Genomic DNA, 20,206 nt, shown 5'->3' with positions numbered 1-20,206 from the left:
ATGACGGCGCGGCGAGTAGGATGCGGACCAGGGCGCGCGGGATCGACGAAGAGGACGCGCGACCGGGGCGAGGTGTTGACGGTGGTGCAGGGCGCCAGGAGGCAGAGGACGGCGAGGCTGAGGCAGAGCTGCATGGAGACCCGCCGACGGAGCAGTCCTCGCGCGACAGAGGCGCACGCCCGCGGCGAACGAAGCGGAGGAGCCGGCTAAAACTGCCATGAAGAGAGAGAGAAAGAGGGAAGGACAAAGCAGGCGAGGGCTAGGGGCGGACTAGCGCGGCCGCGGCGAGTGGAGCAGGGAGGCGAGCCAAACGGGCCACAACGAGTGGAGCGGGGAGCAGAGATGCAGTGGCATGGAGCGGCGCTTGGGAAGAAAGATGGGCGGAGGGAGATGGATGGTGTGAGAAGGAGGCCTCTGTGAGAAGTGGAAATGCTTTCCTGCACAGCTCGTGGAGATAATTATCACATTTTCTTTTCGTGCACAGTAGACTTGTTTCCTTCCTCGGTTGCAGAAGCACAGGAGACCACATCGCCCGCTTGTTATTTCTTGTTGGATATATACGCTCGTGACAGGTCACCTCATGTACGTGTCTGGTGCAGTCGTGCCTGATGCAGTTGACAGTAATGCGTGGTAGGGTCATGGGACACTGGCAGGCATGTGCGTGGTGTGGCTCGGTAACCAACTTCCAGTGGCGCACCAACATCCAGGTGCTCCACTGCTAACTCAGATAGCAGTGGCGCACCACTACCAGTCTACCACGGTGCGCCACTGGTGAGTTCGTGATGGATTTGGATCTTTAAAAAGAATATAGCAATGGCGCATGGATGCAGTGGTGCGCCACTGGTACTTTATCTAGCAGTGGCGCACCTGAAAGTGGTGCGCCACTGGTAAGTCTGTGGTGGATTTAGAATCTGAAAAACCATAGCAATGGCGCATGGATACCATAGCAATTTACCTAGTAGTGGAGCACCTGAAAGTGGTGCGCCACTGCTATATAACAGTGGCACACCACTATCATGGTGTGCCACTGATAGTAATCTTACGGCTAGGCCTTTTCCTAGTAGTGGACGCAGCAGCCGTGCATAGCGGACGCGTGTTGCGGTACACGCCACCTTCGTCTTCCTCTCCCTCGACGCACGTTCTCACTGCAACCGCCTCTCCTGTCCCATCATCTTCTCCACAACCGAAGAAAAAACCCCGAAGAAAACCGCCGGAGATGGAGAAGAATGAGATGCCCATTGTCGGCGCATCAGCCGCCGGTGCATCGGCCGCTGCCCCCGTCCAGGTCCATGTCACTGCTTCCAACGTAGCAGCCGGCGCATCAGCCGCCGGCGCATCGGCCGCTGCCCCCGTCCAGGCCCCTGTCGCTGCTTCCAACGTAGCAGCCGGCGCATCAGCCGCCGGCGCATCGGCCTCCGCCACCGTCCAGGCCCCCGTCGCTTGGGACCCGTACGAACCAGTGCCGTACGTCGCGCCGGAGAACCCCTACGACACAAGCATCGTCGACGACGAGCCGGAGGTAACCCTTTGCTCCCTTGTTCTTATCCCATTTCAATCATTTTGTGTTAGATCTAGCGTTATTAGGGTTCGTCTGTTCCTAGTTCAATCCATTTGTGTTAGATCTAGCGTTATTAGGGTGCGTCTGTTCCTAGTTCAATCCTTTTGTGTTAGATCTTGCGTTATTAGTGCTTGTGATTTGCTTTTGTTTAAGATTTGTGCCGATGATGATGAATATTTGGCCACAAATTGATTCAGGGTTTGGTCAGTAAACAATTGGTGTGTTCAAATTTGTTGTGCATGATCTTTGGTTTACTGACTCAAATCCTGGATATAAGTGTGTCCAATGTAACTGAGGCTACCTATTTTTTTCGAGCCCGTATTATCATGCATGATCTTTGTTCACTCTATGTTCCATCATCGTTGCAATTGACTCCGTGTTTTTTGCACGATCTTTGGTGCTACGTGACAGGTGCAGAGCAGCGACGTCGACAGCGATGACGAGTCCTTCCACACCAAGACTCGTCACGTCCTCAGGAGGCTGCAGTCCGGCCATTACGATGGCCCCTTTGCTCGAGGCATTTACAAGTGCCCCTTCTGCAACAGGAAGCTCCGCGCCACCGACTTCAACTTCCTGGTGAACCATGCTGAATCCATTGGCAGATGCGGCGCTAGAGTTGGAACGACGGTGAACGTGCATGCGTTCATGGCCAAACACAAAGCACTTGGGATTCACCTGCGCAACCTCCAGGCGAGTCACATGCGCAACCTGGAGGTGTTGAACATGCCTACTGCACTTTCTGTATGTGACTGCTCTATCTGTAGAGCAGCTTAAATTCATGTAAAATGTAGCTTATGTTGTAGGGTTCTATCGGTACTACTGTTGGATCTGTCGTGAATATATCTATGCTATGTTGGATGCTGTATGCAGCTTATCCTATATTTTTTCTGAATTTGTGCCCTAGATTTCCTACCTGATTGGGTAAAAACGAAGGCATAAAGAAATGAATGTCGTTAAAAAACAGAAGGAGAAGCTGCTCTAATTTGCTACCAATTTGGGCTATCAAATATGAATGAGATCGAGCGAGAGAGAGAAAAAAGGTACATTAAAAACTGCTAATCTGGGCGAAAGAGACAGAAACCACTCGTGCCCACGTCCCAGACCCACACGGCTCCACACGCTACGGCTCCACACGCTACGGCCACACAAACATGGTCTCGTCCTGTCCCACGCGGTTCCTTCCTACCAGCCTCACACGACGCGGCCCCACAAACGACACGACCCCACTCGTCAGCACGGAACGGCCAACTTAACGGATTCCTTCCGTCCGAACTCCTTCTGCGGGTTTCAGACAAGGTCTTGGGGGAAACTGAGGAAAAACTAAGGAGCTGGGGAAAACTGAGCACAACTAAGGACCCGAGGGCACGAAATAGAAATCCCTTAAAAAATTTGAAAAAAAAGTTATTTGTTTTAAAAATTATGTAACAAAATTTTATAAGGAGCTGATGATGTATCCTACTAACATACAAAATCTCAATTATATATGTTTTATTTTCTGAGTACACTAAAATGACAAAGCTTGATTTCTTTTTGAAGATTTGAATCGGTATGTTGAGTGCACTCATTTGTTATTTTTGTGTAGCGTAAAATACACATTATTTCAGTTGAAAGTTTACACGTTTGTGGGATACATTATTGCCTACAACATAATTTATTTTCAGATTTTTCAAAAATTTAAAAATATGACTTTTAATCACTTTTATAAAGAAAGACCAATGGTGCCTATGTGCACCAAAATCTCTATCCCATTTTGATCCGGAAATAAAACCATGATGAGGAGGAGCACCGCAAGAAGCAGCAACAATCGATCGGCCGCTGCCGCTTCAGCTGCAACTTCCAAACACGCAGGACGTGTGTGTGGGCGGAAGGTAAGCTCGTGCGCCGGAGAAGACAAGGGATAGGAATATAGGATCATAGGATATGCGTCGAGAGTCGTACCAACATGTCACGCCATGGCACCGTTCTCGCGCATGCAGCTCAGGTGGCAGCCCCCTCGCCACGCACCCACCCGACGTGGCAGCTCGCCATGGCCTGCGCACACACCGCCGCTCTCTATATAGCCCGACACCTTACCAGCGCGCCACACGTACCACCGTCGACCTCCGCCGCTTTAGCTACTGAACTCGCCATGTACACGGCCACGGCGTCGCCGCGCGCGCACCGGCAGCAGCAGTACCAGCCGCTGCGCCACATCGAGGGCCTCACGCTCCGGTCCGCGCTCCGCAGCAACCCGCAGGCGTCCGCGCTGGCCGTGGCCGCGCTCCTCGTCCCGCTCGGCGGCGCGCTGCTCGGCCTCTCCGGCCTCGTCCTGCTGGGGACGCTCGCCGGCGTCTCCCTCGCGGTGCCTCTCGTCGTGATCTTCAGCCCCGTGCTCGTGCCCGCCGCGCTCGGGGCGGCCCTCGCCGTGGCGGGCCTCGTCGCCGCTGGCGCGCTGGGCGTGTCGGGGATCTCCACGCTCGTCTGGATCGCGGGGTACGTTCGGAGAGGCGGCGCGCGTGGCGACACCGGCGCGGTGGCCGGGATGGTGGTGAAGCCGTTGGACAGCGGGAAGCGGCATGTCGCGGAAGGGGCGCCGCCGACGTTCGTCGGGCACCGGCTGCGTGACTCGGGGGACGGGTTGAGCAGCAAAGCGAAGGACGTCGCCAGCGCGTCTAAGACCTGTACTGCAAGAGGACGGGGTAAATAATGTACGCCGTTGTGCTAAGCAGTCTTGCAATAACAATGCATTTAGTTTGTCGAAATCATTGTATACGTACTGTAACTACTGGTAGTTTAATCTTTACTATTACTAGCAAAAGTGCCCGTGCGTTACATGGGGAGAAAGAAATACTCAAACGCTTTAGTAAATCATCCGTGTTGACACTTCTCTTTTTCACCGTCGTCGATTGTGGTCACGAATATATAGCTATTTGGAAACCCTTATGTGAAAAATCTACAGCTAGCATCTAACCCGCTCGAACCATGCCATCTAAGTCACATGAAGAAAACTCTTTTGAAAGTCCTGTCACCTTCCCACCAATTCTCGAGAGAACTTCGTCAGTGCACCACGTCTTGCACCCATGCGCGGCGCCGCGGCCTCCCGCTTTTCATCAGCATGGTTTGTCCCTTGTTCCTGCTCCCTTGCTCCACACTCCCATGTCCTATTTCTCTCAAACTTCATCCCTCCTCGTGTCACGCCGGCTGGTCAACGGCGCCACACACCCTGCCACGTCGGCTGGTCAACGGTATGTAGCGTCGACCGCCCCACGGGATTTAAACTAAATTAAACATAGTACCTCCGTCTAGAAATGCCAGCCTGAGACCGGCCTAATGCCACAAATACCACATGCATGCCTAAGCCCTCACTGACAAGGACTCTTGCTCAAAATCCGACAATATCAAAGCTTAGACAAAAAAAAGATTCTACTTTAAGAAGTCAGAAAAGGGGAGATGAGATAAATTGATCAATATCTAAAATCTGCACAAGTCATTGCGGTGATTTGTGCTGAAATCCCCACTTTACAATTTAAATAGAAAGTACAGAGACATATCTGGCTCAAAACCTGACAATATTAGAGCTTACATAAAAAAATCCACAAAAATGACAATCAGAAAAAGAAAGATGAGATAAATTGATCAATATGTGAAAATCTGCAAAAGTCATTGCGGTGATATGTACGAAAACTCTCACTTTACATTTTAAAGAAAGGGTACAAAAATATATTTATTCTGCATCACACGGCGAAATGCACTGGCTAGAGAAAATATCACAGCCATAGTAGTAGATTGGATCAGTGGAGCTCAATTAGTACCTACAAAGAGAAGTGTTTACTTCGTCAATTTTAAGATCTAATTCGCCAGCTCGGTTTACGAAGGTGCTCGTAAAGGTAGGATGTGCATGTGTATGTTTATAGCAGTGATTATATACGCGTGTATGAGAGCGTTGCGTTTGTATTGTGTTAAAACAAAAAAGAGAAAAGCAGTTTGTTTATTTACTATCAGAAACCACATGCAGGCACACACATTCACGTGGCCACATCGACTCATTTGTAGTGCTTGTGTGGCAGCCAAGGTCGAGACAAATCCGCCGCTCTCTCATTTCCCCACGTCCTCTCTCTTCCAGCGCCACCCAAAGCTCCATGCCAGGCATCCATCTTCTTCCACCTCTAGTCCTCTTTTCCCAAATTCACCTAATCCTTAGCTTTTCCATGCCAGCGTGTAATTCCTCATTTAATCTGCTCCCGTACAATTTTTTTTCCTTAAGTCGTTCCGACATTTGCTGCTGCTTGCTGTTCCAATTTGGCTCGGATGAACCTGAAAAACTTAGGCATATAAACTGGTGTGAGTTAGTATAATGGTAGCGAGGTGGGACTATTTCAAGGCTAAACATCAATGCGCCCTCTGCACATATATTTCCTGATGTACATACTGGTAAATGTAAAAAAAAAAAACTCCATCTGCTTGTGGCCTGGCCGGAAGGGCCGATGGACAAGCCAGCCAACAGGCCTAGCCCAGAGAGCAGTCAACGCAGCCCATCCACTCAACCTTATCTGCTCGCTCGACCCCAGCCGCACAAGCTGACACGCACGCCATCGCTTCGCTCCCTTTCTCCGTTACCAATCCTCCGTGCTTCCCGCTGCCAGCGCCTTTCCCCACCAGCCACGATCATCCCCAACTACCCTCCACCTCCCTCCAGCCGGCGTTGCTTCTCCCTCGCCTCGACGCCTCCTCCCTCTTTTCTCCATCTCCTCCTGAGCTTCACGTTTCTCGCGCGCATGTGAAGCTGCCGCCTGCGGCTCCCACTCCCCCGACCAACGATGGCCGTTCCTGTCGACGACTCTTCTTGCACCGGTGCTGCCTCCTCGACCTCCAATCCGGCCGCTGCCGCCCATGTTGACCATGTCCGCCACCAGCAGCTCCTCTACTGCATCCTCACGCCAGCGCTAGTTCCCTACTGCATCCTCACTTCCTCACGCCGGCGATAATTCCCTCCCTTGGCTCGCGTCAGCTCGTCTCTCTGCGGCGAGCTCCGGCGTAGGCCACCACTGCCCTGGGGTCCGCTTCCACCTGTCTGTATTCCGCCGCTGCCCTTCTCCCCGCCGGTGCCCGGTCCCCATCATGCTCCATGACCCGCCGACGGTGTCGTCGAGGTGGCAGCTCCTCTGGGGCGCACCGCCGCCGGATCGGGGACAGTGAGCTCGCCGCGGGGCCTGTACGGAGTGACTCTGGCGGCGGTATACTGGCCGACGGCGGGATGCACGCAGGACGACCGCCGACGGCGCGATGCGCGCGGTACGCGTGGCTTGTGCCGGCAGAGCAGTTCTCTGCTCACCGCTAAAGGAGGATAAGGAAAAAACTAAACGAACCGGTACAGGGTAATTTGGTGTATTATGTAATTTGGTGGGAGGGTAAATTTGTCAAAAAAAATGTTGGACGAAAATTTTGGCAGAAACCTTAGCTCCTTTATTATTGGGAACTAGGAAAATTGCCCGTGCGTTGCACCGAAAAAAATAGGCCAAAACTCATTGTTAGCCTGTGACGTGTAAAAATGAGACTAAATAGATGAAAATGAGACTAAAATCGGATCTGAAGTGACGTTAACTGAAAGCAGCAAAATACATGTATAGTGGAGTATTATCCTAATTTTGTTATCTCTTGACTTCATTTTATAGCAAATTAATTCACAACATTGCTGGACCTCTCATCCTTTCCCCATCTACAGTGAAAGGAGGCGTTTTTTGGGCGAACCCGTGCCGACCAGCTCGCCGCCGGCGATTCGTCTGATTCCTCGCCCTCCGGCGGCCGCTACGGCGGCGGGAGGACGGGGAATCAACGGATCCCGGCGTGTACATAGTCTAGGTGTGCGTGGGGTGGCTGCTGGCGGCGCTGCGGAGGAGGTGGCGCGGTTGGATGGCCTTTTGAAGACGGCGGCGCTCTTCTTCGATCTGGCGGCTCCGGTGGAGTTCCAGGCCGAATCCGTCGTCCTCTGTGTGTCTGCAGCTCGGGGAGTTGCGGTTTGTGTGTTCCCCTCGCCGGTGGCCGTGATGGCGGTGTCGGCGTTGACGTCCTTGAGGTTGGTGTTGTTGTTGATCAAGCCGGCTGTTCTCGTCGGGGTGGATGGAGGCGCGGTGGCGCCGAGGTTCGTCGACCCTCCCTCCGTTTGGGGAGCCCACCCAGTTCAAGGTTTGGCGGTGGAGCAGCGGAGGCCCATGCCGGCGGCGCGTGCATCTCGTCGGAGAAGAAGCTGGAATCCAGGACAAGGGCCTATTTGTATTTTTCTGTGTTTTTCTGGGTTTATCTGTAAGATGCTTGGTTAATATCAATATCACCCTCTTCGCAAAAAAAAAAAAATTCACAACATTGCTGAGGCTACAGGCAACGTTGTTGCCAACGTATTAGAGATGTATAAAAACTGAGGTACTCTTAAATTTAAGGACAGTGCTACTTGCGTAGTGAGACTGTGTGCTCGGAACTTAGAGAAGATTTATAGTAAGCCTGCAATATTGTTGTATCAAAAGAGCCGGCCATACTGGATTGGATCACCTACAAGGTTAGATCGGATTTCATCGTCCATTGAACAGATGCCAGGACGGCATGAAGAAAAGTCCCAGCAATGAAAGGATGAGGAAGAATAGCAACGATGCGCCGACAGGGAGGGACGGCCAAGTGAAGTAGGGTACGACGTGTTTTTAGTTCTTCGTGGAAATCATGCGACGAGTCTGCAGGGAGGCGCGCGTGGAAGTTCAGCTCCATGGTATCAGCAAATCCAGGCATCCTTCGTGTCGTGCCGTGCCGTGCAAATATTGCTGTCGATTTAGAGGCAGCAACGGCGGCATCGTTGGACTGGGCAGAGTCGGCTGCTCTGAGGAGGATGACAGCGTCGGAGAGTATCCCGCAGCCGCTGAGCGTGGTTGACTGCGACAGCGCCGGATGCTCGTGCTCATCGGGATTCACCGATGAGACAGCACCTTGCCCTCGCCAAGCATATTCCCGCGGAAGCAGCAGCTCTACGGAGGCCCGCCATGGCCGAACCAGTGAGGTGCATGGCGACGGCCCTGTGGCTCCCCTGCTCGAAGAAGACCCACCCCTGACCAGAGAGAGGTGCGCTGTCGCTGGATTGATTGACAGCCTGTTTTCTTTTCTGTCGCATCGAGCTGGCCGGTAGGTTGAAATAGGCAAACGATGAACTACCAAGCAAACGTAGCCGCGGGGCGAACCCTGAGCCCCAAATAAATCCGACGCCGGGGTCAAGAGCTAAGAACCGCGGCTAGATAGAGAACCGAGGGCAGTCGATTCTGCAAGGGAGTCGGCGGACTTTTATGGGCGGGGAAGGAAGAAGCTACAGGGCTGTTTCTGAACGACGCACGATGAGTTTTCTGAACGACACACGATGAGTCGATGACACGAAGACCATCGGTTTCCGGATCAAGCACGGCAAGAAAACAAATCATGATCGAAGGGGTAGCGACGGACGAAACCATGAACTAAGGAGGAAAACGGACGAAACCACGGTTGTGCGTATTATGGATTTCGGTGGAAGGGTAATATGGTCCGAAAAAGTGTTGGACCAAGGAAACAATCCTTTCTTTATTATTAGGTATAGATATGTGAGTTCGTACGTCGTCAAAAATGTTTGATATCAAAGATTAGGGACATCCACACCATTGATCTGCATCCAATCTAATCTAACGCACAGGCTTCCGAGAAAGAAAAGGAAAGACAAGATTCAAAAAAAAAAATCACAGATTGCATATATAATCGTACTTCCTAATCCCGCCGCATACATCCGCACAATCCAAAAATATTAATCAAAGATTAGATGCACAATTAAAGGGCTAATTAATTGCCCTTTCCAATTGTACCACATAGTAGTATATGGCTTCGTCTCTCCACAGGCCGTACATAGTCAACCCCCTTCGTCAAGCACGTAGTCCAACTGCTGCCGTGGCCCTGGAGTACCATTGTGTTGCCGCCCTGGAGTCCCTATTGGTTGGTATTTTGAGCTGGCTCGTTTGACTATGAAAAAAATAAATAGAAACACCCAAAATTGCATTGTACTACCAGGGTTGAGAACGTTGAGTCTGCCTCAAGGTGGACGAGACATAGAAAGGGAACTGTGGCGGCTGCGTGAGAGGATTCGGGGACTCGCCGGTGTGCCACCCGTCGGAGCGTGCCAGCGTGGCGCGGGCCTGGGCGACAGATGACAGAGGTCCATGGCACGGGCGTCCATTGGCTGAATGGTGGCGTGAAGGCGAACGACGATTGGCCGGGCGATAGGCGGGGTGCTTCTCCCATAGTCATGTTCTTGTCCTGCCGGTAATTTATTTAATTTCATTCTCTTACGGCAACCAGTCAGTTTGGAACTTTCGATATTGTGGTGTTCACTGTTCAACAATGTAAATCTGTTTCTTATTGGCACCAAGAGCCAAGGTTGAGGCTAGATGTGTTTAGTCCATTGAGTTAAGAGCTTCCGTGTTTAGTCCAACATGAGTTCTTGCAGTAGCGAGTGAGAGGTTTGTACTATGTAATTGCATAAGTAGCTGAAAAAAATTCATTTCTGTTTCATGCTATATTCTGTTCATCAGCTTAGAAACTTTTACAGTCAAAGTCTTAGAGATTATGTCCTAGCGAGTGAGATTAAGATGCATATTTGAATTTGATTATGTCCTTCTCCATTATACCTTATGCAGTCAGCTTCTGAAGAATTATTGAATGTTCGAGCATGCAAGCTATGCATGCACTGCCTGCCAATGCATGGGAGAAGTGATTCATGGCAAGTTTGCTGTTGTGACTTCTAATATAAAAAGATGTTCTGGTTATACTCTGTACATAATCCAGAGAAGCTCTAATGTGAATCTGATTTTATCCATGCCCTGACTAATTAAATGGAAGAATGAACTCAGTTGGGAGACCACTCGAAATATTTCATTACTAATGTCTCGCAGGTAAAGATCCATACAAAGCCTAAGTGACTAACAACTTGATGAGTGGTAACATTATCATATAACGGTTCATTTTCCTTGCTCAAATACATCACTTCTCATAATTTGTTGACCAGTTTTTAAGCAAACCGAGAAAAACATCTTTGAAAAGTTCAGGAAGCGACAAATAAGGTGGATGGCTAAAAGTAGTAGCATACAAATATGTATTTATAAGGGGCGAGACACTATATTTTGGCTTAGTATAGCAGAGTGTTATAAACATGACAAGTAAATAATAAAGAACGAAAAGTAAATCGGAGCAGAGACACAATATTTTAACGTGGAAAACCCCTCCAATACAGGGGAAAAACCAGGGGCGTCAGTCAGCAAAATTTCACTATGTCGGGGAGTGTTTACAAACACCGTGGGTTATCATATAATCTGATAAACCCTAGCCGACGACTTACAAGAAGTATATATAGACGGTGGCATCGATCCTTAATGGTAGCCTCCGGCGACGGCCATCTCCGCTTCGGCCCAAGCCTTCGGCGATGGGCCTCGCTCCGCTCGTCAGAAGTTAGCATTCTTATGAATTTGGATCACAATATAACACATATGAGTATCACGTATAGATGGAGATGCCCAAAAACTATTGACCTGCAGCTTGTCGGTGAAGATGAGTGTAAGCAGTACTTGTTAAACTCCGATCAAAGGAAGTGGGAGAGGATGTGTCCATCTGTAGTAAGCCCATTGAGCCTGACGTCGGCACGTGGAAGACCTTGCGTGATGGGAGGAGCTCAAAGGTGGAGTTTTATTTTGGTGAGGAGGACATCGCGGGTGGCAGAGCAAAGGCCGGCGCGAGCCATCAAACGCGTGGTGGAGGTGGCCCTGGTCGTGGATCCAGTGGAGATGAGGTCCGCCCCTTCGCTTGCGCTTATGCTTAGTCTCCTTGCCTTCCGGGAGCCTCAAGCTATTGTGACTGTCGCCGGGTCTCCGGTACATTCTCGTCCTATTTGGAGACCTAAATGAAAAAAACAAGCGGCGGAGAAGAGAAGGGATGTTCCACGGGGCACGTGATGGGGCCAAGCCTTGGTAGAGATGGGAGATTAGGCGGCGGGATAAAGCCACGGTGGCCGGGGAGAGCAAGTGGTGGCCAAATAAAGGGCCCTTGGGAGAAATAGATGGGAGACTGCGTGAAGCCAGGGAAAGAAGGTAGAGAAAAGTTAGTCAGCGGTACTCAAAAGACCGTAAAACTCAGTGAGCGCTACCGTAAAGACTAGACCCGATGTTGTTGAAAAATATTTAAAAAAATATATAAAAAATAGCGGCCGTAGCAACGCACGGGCATTCAACTAGTAATTCAGTAGTATACGTACTGTAACTACTGGTAGTTTAATTCAGTAAATCGAGAATGTTATCGCAATAACATATGCACATATGCTTCAAATAAGTAAGTGGGTTTCATTTGACCCTGAAGTATTAAGCGGCCGTTTTGCCCACTATCATTACTGATTGTACGTTCGAGCACTTTGTTCAAGTTTCTTGGCATCGTGAAGTTAGAATCCGACCTTAGAATAGTTCTCTCAGCTCTATTTTCGCTCGGGTGGTAAATCTACAGTTGTCATTGCTGGCTATGGCTCCTTGTCCTTCGTGGTGTGGCTAGGGACTAATTAAGAGCCTTTTTATTCGACCAGGCGCATAGCTTTCCTGGTGCCACTTCATCTTATCGGGGGCACCGGTTCCAACCCAGCCGCAACCTCCAAGCCTCCGAACGCGTCTTCTAAATCTCTACTATCTAAAAAGGAGGAACTGGTTCTGTTTCCTCCGGTGGAGGTTTCGTCCTACATATTTTCATCTGATTATTTTATCCTCCCACCAAATATACATTATTTGATCCTACCGATTTTCTTCCATCCGATTCCTTAATTTTGGTCTCTGTAAATAAGGAAGGTGCCAGCGAACAAGTCGTACAGTACCAAATTACGCCGCCGGCCTGCCCAACCCACCCAATCACCCCCCCCCCCCCCCACTGAATCCCGTGCGTCGGCCAAGCCTAGAGGCCGCAAGGAGAACCTCCGCCCGGTGTTGGTACTCGCCATCCGGAGCGCATGGAGCTGGGCGTCCTCGTTAGTCCGTCACGCCGCAGGTCACCTCTAACCGCCGCCATGTCGCCTCTTGGTGACCTGGGCTCCCGGCGCCCCTCCCTCCTCGCCTAGATGCACCGCTCGCCGATGACCTAATCCACGGCGTCCGCATTCCATCACTGTGGAGCTCACCGCGGAAGGCAAGGAGGAGGATATGGTGGTAGCCTTGCCACCGGGATTAATTGAGGATATCCAATCTATTGATTCCGAACAAATTACTCATCAGCTTTCGATGGTAAGTGCAGACTCTCGGATTCATCTGATTTTCTTTGTTCAGTAGTGCTCCTGTAATCTTTTGCAAAATTCTCCATAGGATTGAGCTCCCTCTCAAATTGATTGCCGGTATGGGGAAATACAAAGGATTTCGGGCCCTTGGGGATCGCCGGCAACGAGCGCCCAACTGTGTTGTAAAAGGGAAAGTCGATGAGGCAATTGTTGGTGGAGGTGGACATCACGTTCACAGCAAGCAGCAAGTAACCAGCCCCACTTCAACCCTCCACGTCCAGGTATTCTTGTTTCAACTTCATGTCATAGTTTTTTTAATGTTTTGTGCTAAGCTGTACTCTAGAAAATATACTTTATCTGGGGCAAACAACATAGCAAATGACGCCATAGACAAATTCTTCTGGAACGAAATTCTACAAGTACTTTTTTGGACAAGCTGTAGTTTTGTTATGTAATGTATCTATTGAGATTTACAAAAAATATTTGATGGATAGATTCTATTTTAAGGTGTCTATGGAAATAAAAAAGGTCCTTATATTCTGTAACTTTTTGCTCACAAAGGGTCCATCTGATATGTAATTTGACACGTATATATGACGTACCTTCATATATATACAGATCAGAGTAACAAAAGTATCAAATTCAGAAATGCGGAGGATGCTCTATGATTAGGAAGTGAACCCTTCGTATCTGAAGCTAATATTTCTTTATTTTCTTACATAGTGTTGCTGCCCACATTACAAACCTAGGTGTGCCTCTTTCCTTTCTCTCTCTTTATCTTTTTGTTGTTAGATTGATTCATCCCCATCTGACATCATAAGGATTAGTCTTATTTTTGCACATTGCCTAACTTATCCTATTCATTTCACTGCATTGTTATTTCATTCTTCAATACATTCTCTGAAGAAATAAATCATCAAATTTGGCAGTATCAGGCGGTATTTTGGAAGAAGAAAATCTTCCAAACACTGAATCAAGTACAGAGATATTTAATGTTGTTTTATGAATTGGCTTGCCATTATGCTAAAAAGCTTCTATAAATATCAATACGATATATTGAACGTGTTATTGTAATATGTTTGAAACATCATGAAGAGTAGTTGTATTACATTATGCCTAGCTTAATTGATATTTCAACCACTTGTCATGGTAATAAATTACTAAGCAAATGCAGATATATTTAGTACATTTATTGTCTGAACCACCAGCATCTTCTGGGCTATAAGTTTGGGTCGTTGGCAGTGACAGTATGGTAAATGGTTTTGCATAGTAGTCCCAGATATTCTGTTGTGGAAATTGTAATTGTTAGCATTGCGAGAATCGTAACACTATGTCCTACGGCTTGTTCGAGAGCAGTCATTTAAGAGCAGATGGATGCTATTTTGCTTACCTATGCTTGCTGCATGAAAAAGCTGAGAGGATTCAGATTAATTTTTACTTGTGTGTGGTGCTACTTTGGTCATCACAAAACCAAATGAACTGTATTACTTTGGTCATCAATGTTTTTCAAACTCTTCTTACAACGTATTACTTTGGTCATTTTTGTACCTCTATATCACAGAATGTATTTCCAATGTTGATGCTCCAGTATGGCGGCCAGACGCAACATTCCCTATTTGTTCTTTCTACCGAGGATAGGGATGAAGACATTGTTGATCGTCGGTTCACATACACTCCAAAATTCTTGAGGATCCCGTGGAAGTCAATTGCCATAGCGTTGTTCCTTCTCTTCCTGGGGATCTCTCTTGTGTTCTTCCTGGTATGTCAACGCATACCTCTCTAGTTACTGTATTGAAATTGATATGCATCTGTTTCATCCACGAGCATGAATATTATTTTTCTTGAATTATTCCACGAGCTCTCCTGTAAAAACAATGGCCACTTCCATACACTTTGTGTAAAATTATCTATAAAAGCAATGGCCACTTGCATCACTGTAATAAGTTAAGAATAGGGTACTTTTGCTAATTTCGCTTCCTGTGCAGAATATGTTGTATCACTTTCTGAACCACATGGTACTCTCAGTTTGAACTATCAATTTTATCTTTCCCCTACTGTGTGCCAATCAATACTTTATATGTATTAGGTTTTTTGATTTCTCTATATTTCTCTCTAATTTTTTTATCTGCGTTTATTGTTTAGTAATATCATGTGTGCAAGGGATGGGATGGACGTTTTGGAGAACCTGCAAGACCGTGCATGTCCCTTGTTGTGAACAAGCTTAGAGAATTATTCAGGATAATGGCTAGCAAATCTTTTGGTAACCTAAAGCATAATTGTTTTCCATTCCTTTATTTCCTGATTCATTTTGTTTGGACCATGTGATTTCTAGAGACCGGTCTTTCTTCTCTAAATACATGTATAAATACGCATGTTTATTTTAAGGAGATCAGATTCATCTTATCACTGAATGTAAGCGAGCTTTTATGATTGAATATTATTCTGTGAATACAGGAATATCTTTTTCATATAACATTCGAGATCCAAAAATATTCAAGGAAAGTGCACGAGCAATTTTTGAATCAGAAAATTAATTCAATAAAGTAAGCATAATCCTTTCCACTAAGCATTCTTGTAATTCTATTAGACACATTGGGGCGAGTACACATCTCAAAAGAATATAAGAGTCAGATGATGGCGCTCGGTGGCGGAGGTAGAGCTAATAGGAGCATTGCATGTAGTCTTGCACTTGCATAAACTTTCTCATGATTATTCGTTGTTTTGAGGTTGTCTAATCACTGGTCTTTTCTCTAGGTGAGCTTGGATGGGAGATCTTTGGCAGGCAGTATACTTGACGGAGCAAATAAAAAATATGGAGTCCTTTCTCACATTCAAACATATACCTCCTACGCCATGTTGCAAAGCAGGAGAAATGCAAGTATGGAAATGTTGCAAGGATATTGCAATTCCATCTACCATGAGTCAATATTTTCTAGCAGGATGAACTTTATCCTACACGGCTTGATCTTATTATAATTTGGAATTTACTAATAGACAAATAATTCTATGTGGTCCTTCTTTTGCACACTATCCATTGATGTATCTAAATTAAATTATTTATTTATTTGTATAGAGCAGAGAAGGTGTTATAAGAAATGGCAAATGAAGGTCTAGAGCCTAATCTCAAGATGTATACTACCTTGTTTAAAGGTTGCTAAATGCATCACTTTCAGATGGAGCATTGGAATGTTTCTAAGAGATGAAACCGGTGCGACTGCCTGACGAGGCCGCTTATTATTGCTTGGTGTCCACTTCTCTTGAAGGAAAATGTAATGGAGGGAAGCACATATATATGAATCTTGTGTGTTTGCAGAGAAATGTTTAATAGCCACTTACGAGAGGATATAAACGATATATAATAAATTGTTGTATGCATTGCAGAAAATCTAGAGTGTCAATATAGTTTCTATATAATACTTATAAAAATGCATAAAGTGTATAGAAAAGAACAAAGTGTATAGAAAAGAGAGGCGATCTATATTTTTTTATTGAATTTTGCATTTTGTGTTATTGTTTAAGATTGTTGCACTTTCCGGAGTTGGTTTAATATCAACAAAATTATTATTATTAACGTACTTACATAAAAGTGTTGCTAATTGTTTTAAGCAAAGATGACTAACATTGTTGGAATTCGCTACATTGCACACTACAGAAGAGACGGATGCGTAAAAAAGAGATAAAGAGGGGTTAAGAGTGGTTAGGAGTATGGATAAAATATCAAAGTATAGTATTGTATCGAATACTACAAATCGTCGTACTTATATCACGCAGTAAAATAAGATCACCTCTCCTTATGTTTTGTTTACCCGTGGCAACGCACGGGCATTTTACTAGTAATTTAACAAATTTAAACATAAATATCGCTGATCACATAACTTTGGAGACTACAAACTTAGGCGTCTACAAAGTACAAACTGATCATAGTCTCGACGATCATGTTGTTGCAAATCGCTGCAAGTCAATATCTAGCGAACAAAAAAAAGCGCATATTGCCGATCATCCACCGGGCTAGAAGGCACCTCCTCGAGGGTTACCAATGGCGAAGTAGCTGTCACCCGTGAAGCCTCGGTGGCCGGTGGGACCTCTATCACTGTTGGAGTCGAGGTCGTCGGTGGTGTAGTGGTGTTGGCCTAGGTCGCCGGTAGTGTAGCGGTCCGGTGGACCTTCCTCTCAGACAGGATCATGGCGCACTAGTCCACACACCACACCCTCACCTCGTCTCCCATGCATGTTGTGTCGACCAGCAAGATCGCCAAGACCTCCCTCCTTTTCTTCACCACTTGGCCTTGATCAGGTCGAGTTTGATGTCCTGCCTTTCGATAACCGATGCCCATTTTGCCGCCGCGGCCTCTTCCATCTTTGCTGCATGCTTTGCCCTTCTTGGCGACGTGCGAGACGAACTCAGCCATGCACGTCATGATGGGACGAGTGCAACTTCCGCGTCCCTCAATGACTTGACCTTCTTGTTCCCAACGTGGCGACCGTCTGAGGCCAGCGTTGGCAACTTGGCAGGGTCGTACGTGGAGTTGGCCTTGGCGAGAGTAGTCAGTGTCTCGGTCCACTTGTCACATATCTCAATCCGGGCGATGGGTGAACTTGGGTCCATGGCCGCCGGATTTCTTCTTTGTCCCCACAACCGTCGATCTTCCTCAGCGACCTCGGCGTAGGTGTGGACATCATTTTCCCAAGGCTCACTGTCATCCTCCTTATCGTAGGCCTCGGCTTCTTCCTGTCTGATGGAGTTGCTGCCGTGGGGCATTCCGCCAAACGGTTCCTACGCATCCTAATTGTTGTTGCTTGTGGCGAACCGCTAGAAGCCAGACATAGGAGGAGGCACACCACCGCTGATCGAAGTCCTGGCAGTCCTGCGAGAATGGAGAGGGTTGTGGCATGTTGTTACCTTGGATATCTTGGAACACCGGACCTAGCTCCGACAACAGGCTTGACGGTGAGGGCAATGAGACACTGCATTGGTTCCCACTCCAGACGCGTCGGGGATGTATTGACCTGCTTAAGGTGACGGCACCACCATCCCCGCCATGATATCATCCCTCTGCACCATGGCCGCCTTGGCCACCTCCGCCTCCAAATTCCTTCGCCGCTTCGCCTTCTGCTCCTTCTGTCAGCGACATGCGTTCTCCACCTGTCAGTGACATGGGTATACCCAATCGGTTGCTCATGTAATATCCCAGGTTTAGAGACGATCAGGGGTAGAATTTAGGAAGGGATGTGCATTGCATCGTAAAATCTGGGGAAATTTCGCGCTTTTATTGAAAAACTGCATCAAAGGGGGACAAGTTTCTCTCTCGACACCACACAGGATTAGGGTTTCGAGAGTGCGATAAACTTGAACCTATTTAGTCAACACTTAGGGTTTTCGAGAAGAGAGGGGAACAACTCCTTTCTCAACTTAAGTTGCATGATTGAATTCAAACAAGATATGTCTGAATTTCAAATTCAAACATTAATTAAGTATTTATAATTCAAATATGGAAAATTCAATAAACAATTGAATAAATCAGAATAAGAAATATTAGAACATATAATTAAAACTCATTAGAGAAAGCCTTGAGCTTTATTGATTAACACACAGAATACAATGTCATTTACAATGTCCAAATTGAATTATAAACATTACAACACATTACTGAAATTAATAAATAAAAATGGAAAACAAAAGAATTACAAGTTTAGACAGAATCCTAAACTACTAAAGTAAATCTTCATGATTTGCTTGATCACCACTTGATTGATCTTCACTTGATCATCTCATTCATCCCTGGAAACAAAAACATCAAAATAAAAGAAGAGTTAGGCCAAGTGGCAAAGCCACTTGGCAGGTTAGTGAAATAATGAGGCAATGGAGAGGATAATATCAACTCTGCCGAGCTGAGCATGCCAAAGCCCAAGTTACAACAAGTGCATACACAGGCAGCTCACAAGGCTTGCTGCATGCCTCACAGCACACACACACCAGGGGAGAGGAACCCAGGAAAAGTACTGCTGTCGAGTAAGGTGAGAGCAGGTATAAAACCTTTTCACCAGCATACCCTATGATCCTATCGACGGGATCATCACAAGGGTAAGAACAGGAAGAACAACCAGAGCTATTCAACCTATCCAAAACCACCAAATCATCCAGAACAGTTCCATCAGGAACTGTGTTGTTGAGCAAGCCACAAGGGATAGATCATCATAAGCCAGCAGGAGGAGCAGGGCAAGCTTTGATCATCCACCAGAAGCAAATCCTCTACATCAACAAACTAATCTAGGAGCTGGAGTGAGATATACACATATGATCATGAGCAAGCACATGTTTTGCTCATAAATAAGCATACCCATGCATCACAGAAGCAAAGAGGGGTAGAAAACTCAGTTTGTATCATCACTTGGCTGTCAAGCCATTTGGTGCCAGCAAACAAGAGAGTTAGCTAGAAGGAAATCACCAAGGGAACAATGGTTATGTCAACATAGTGACATAACCAAAGAAATCCATCATGGATTTATCCTATCTAGTCATCCAGATTCACCAAGCACCTACAGCTAGTTAAGCCATCAGACTATGGACATTAATCTGTCTAGTCTCATCTCAACATTAAATATCTTAGCAGCCCATGGATGACCACCAGGAATATTGCACAGAAGCATACGCTAGAGGTAGGAGCAACCATAACTAGCAGGCCAAGTCTGCTAGGGTCACAACAGCTACCTAGCCACACAGAAAAGCCCACTGGAGAAGCACATCATCACCCAACAGGGTTCAACATGAGCTAGGGTACCCAACTAGTGGTTGGCATCCCTCTAGCTTCATTAAATCCATCCATGAGATCATCACTGCTAAGCAGTTCACATCATTTATCCATTCAATAACACAAGGCAACATAGATAAATGAAATACACAAGTTAAACAATGCACCAGACCCTTGCATATGATCCAATGGATCACTGCAAGCATTTAGTAAGTGCTGGAGACAGCAAGATTATGCACCAACACAGGCTTGGGAATCACACAGACCTGGAAGAGCAACAGTATAGGATTCACAAGCAACATCAACCACCAGTACTTGGTGGGGAGCTAAATCCACAAGCAACAACAGCATATGAATTGAATTCATGCACATATATAAGCCAACAGGAAGCCCTGGTGATCACAGGATCATCCAAAGCCACAGATAACCAACCATTGTATCAAATATAATCAAATTAATACATTATAATTGTATGCAGAAGCACACTAACAAAGTATGGAGCTGTATAGTTAGCAATCATGCTCAACAGGGCATCTCTATGAATCATAGCACAAGGGACAACACACCAGGAGCACTGGCACTTGTAGAATGCAAGGACTATTTATAATAATCAAGCCAGGGGCAAGTAAA

At 46.9% G+C, this 20,206-nt stretch overlaps 1 protein-coding gene and 1 long non-coding RNA gene across 11 annotated transcripts; both read left to right on the top strand.

The window, feature by feature from the left end:
• Nucleotides 1-3,668: 3,668 nt before the first annotated feature.
• Nucleotides 3,669-4,425, top strand: LOC127312963 (oleosin H2-like). Its single transcript, XM_051343512.2, has one exon. It carries the CDS (start codon nucleotides 3,687-3,689, stop codon nucleotides 4,242-4,244), a length of 558 nt encoding a protein of 185 aa, XP_051199472.1. The 5' UTR covers nucleotides 3,669-3,686; the 3' UTR covers nucleotides 4,245-4,425.
• An 8,067-nt stretch (nucleotides 4,426-12,492) lies between these two features.
• LOC127316981 (uncharacterized) lies at nucleotides 12,493-16,356 on the top strand. Of its 10 annotated transcripts, XR_007860751.1 has the most exons (6): nucleotides 12,493-12,837; nucleotides 12,916-13,576; nucleotides 14,389-14,586; nucleotides 14,970-15,087; nucleotides 15,282-15,370; nucleotides 15,582-15,891. It is a non-coding gene; the product is annotated as an uncharacterized lncRNA (long non-coding RNA). The 10 variants fall into 10 exon arrangements; XR_011749580.1 differs by adding an exon at nucleotides 15,901-16,356 and having other exon boundaries at nucleotides 14,970-15,705; XR_011749575.1 differs by having other exon boundaries at nucleotides 12,916-13,108; nucleotides 13,446-13,576; nucleotides 14,970-15,891.
• Nucleotides 16,357-20,206: the final 3,850 nt, after the last annotated feature.

This window comes from Lolium perenne, chromosome 7 (genome assembly GCF_019359855.2).
Source record: "Lolium perenne isolate Kyuss_39 chromosome 7, Kyuss_2.0, whole genome shotgun sequence".
Classification (NCBI taxonomy): Eukaryota; Viridiplantae; Streptophyta; class Magnoliopsida; order Poales; family Poaceae; genus Lolium; species Lolium perenne.
The sequence above is the reverse complement of the archived record's forward strand: the minus strand, read 5'-3'. Positions and strand labels throughout refer to the sequence as shown.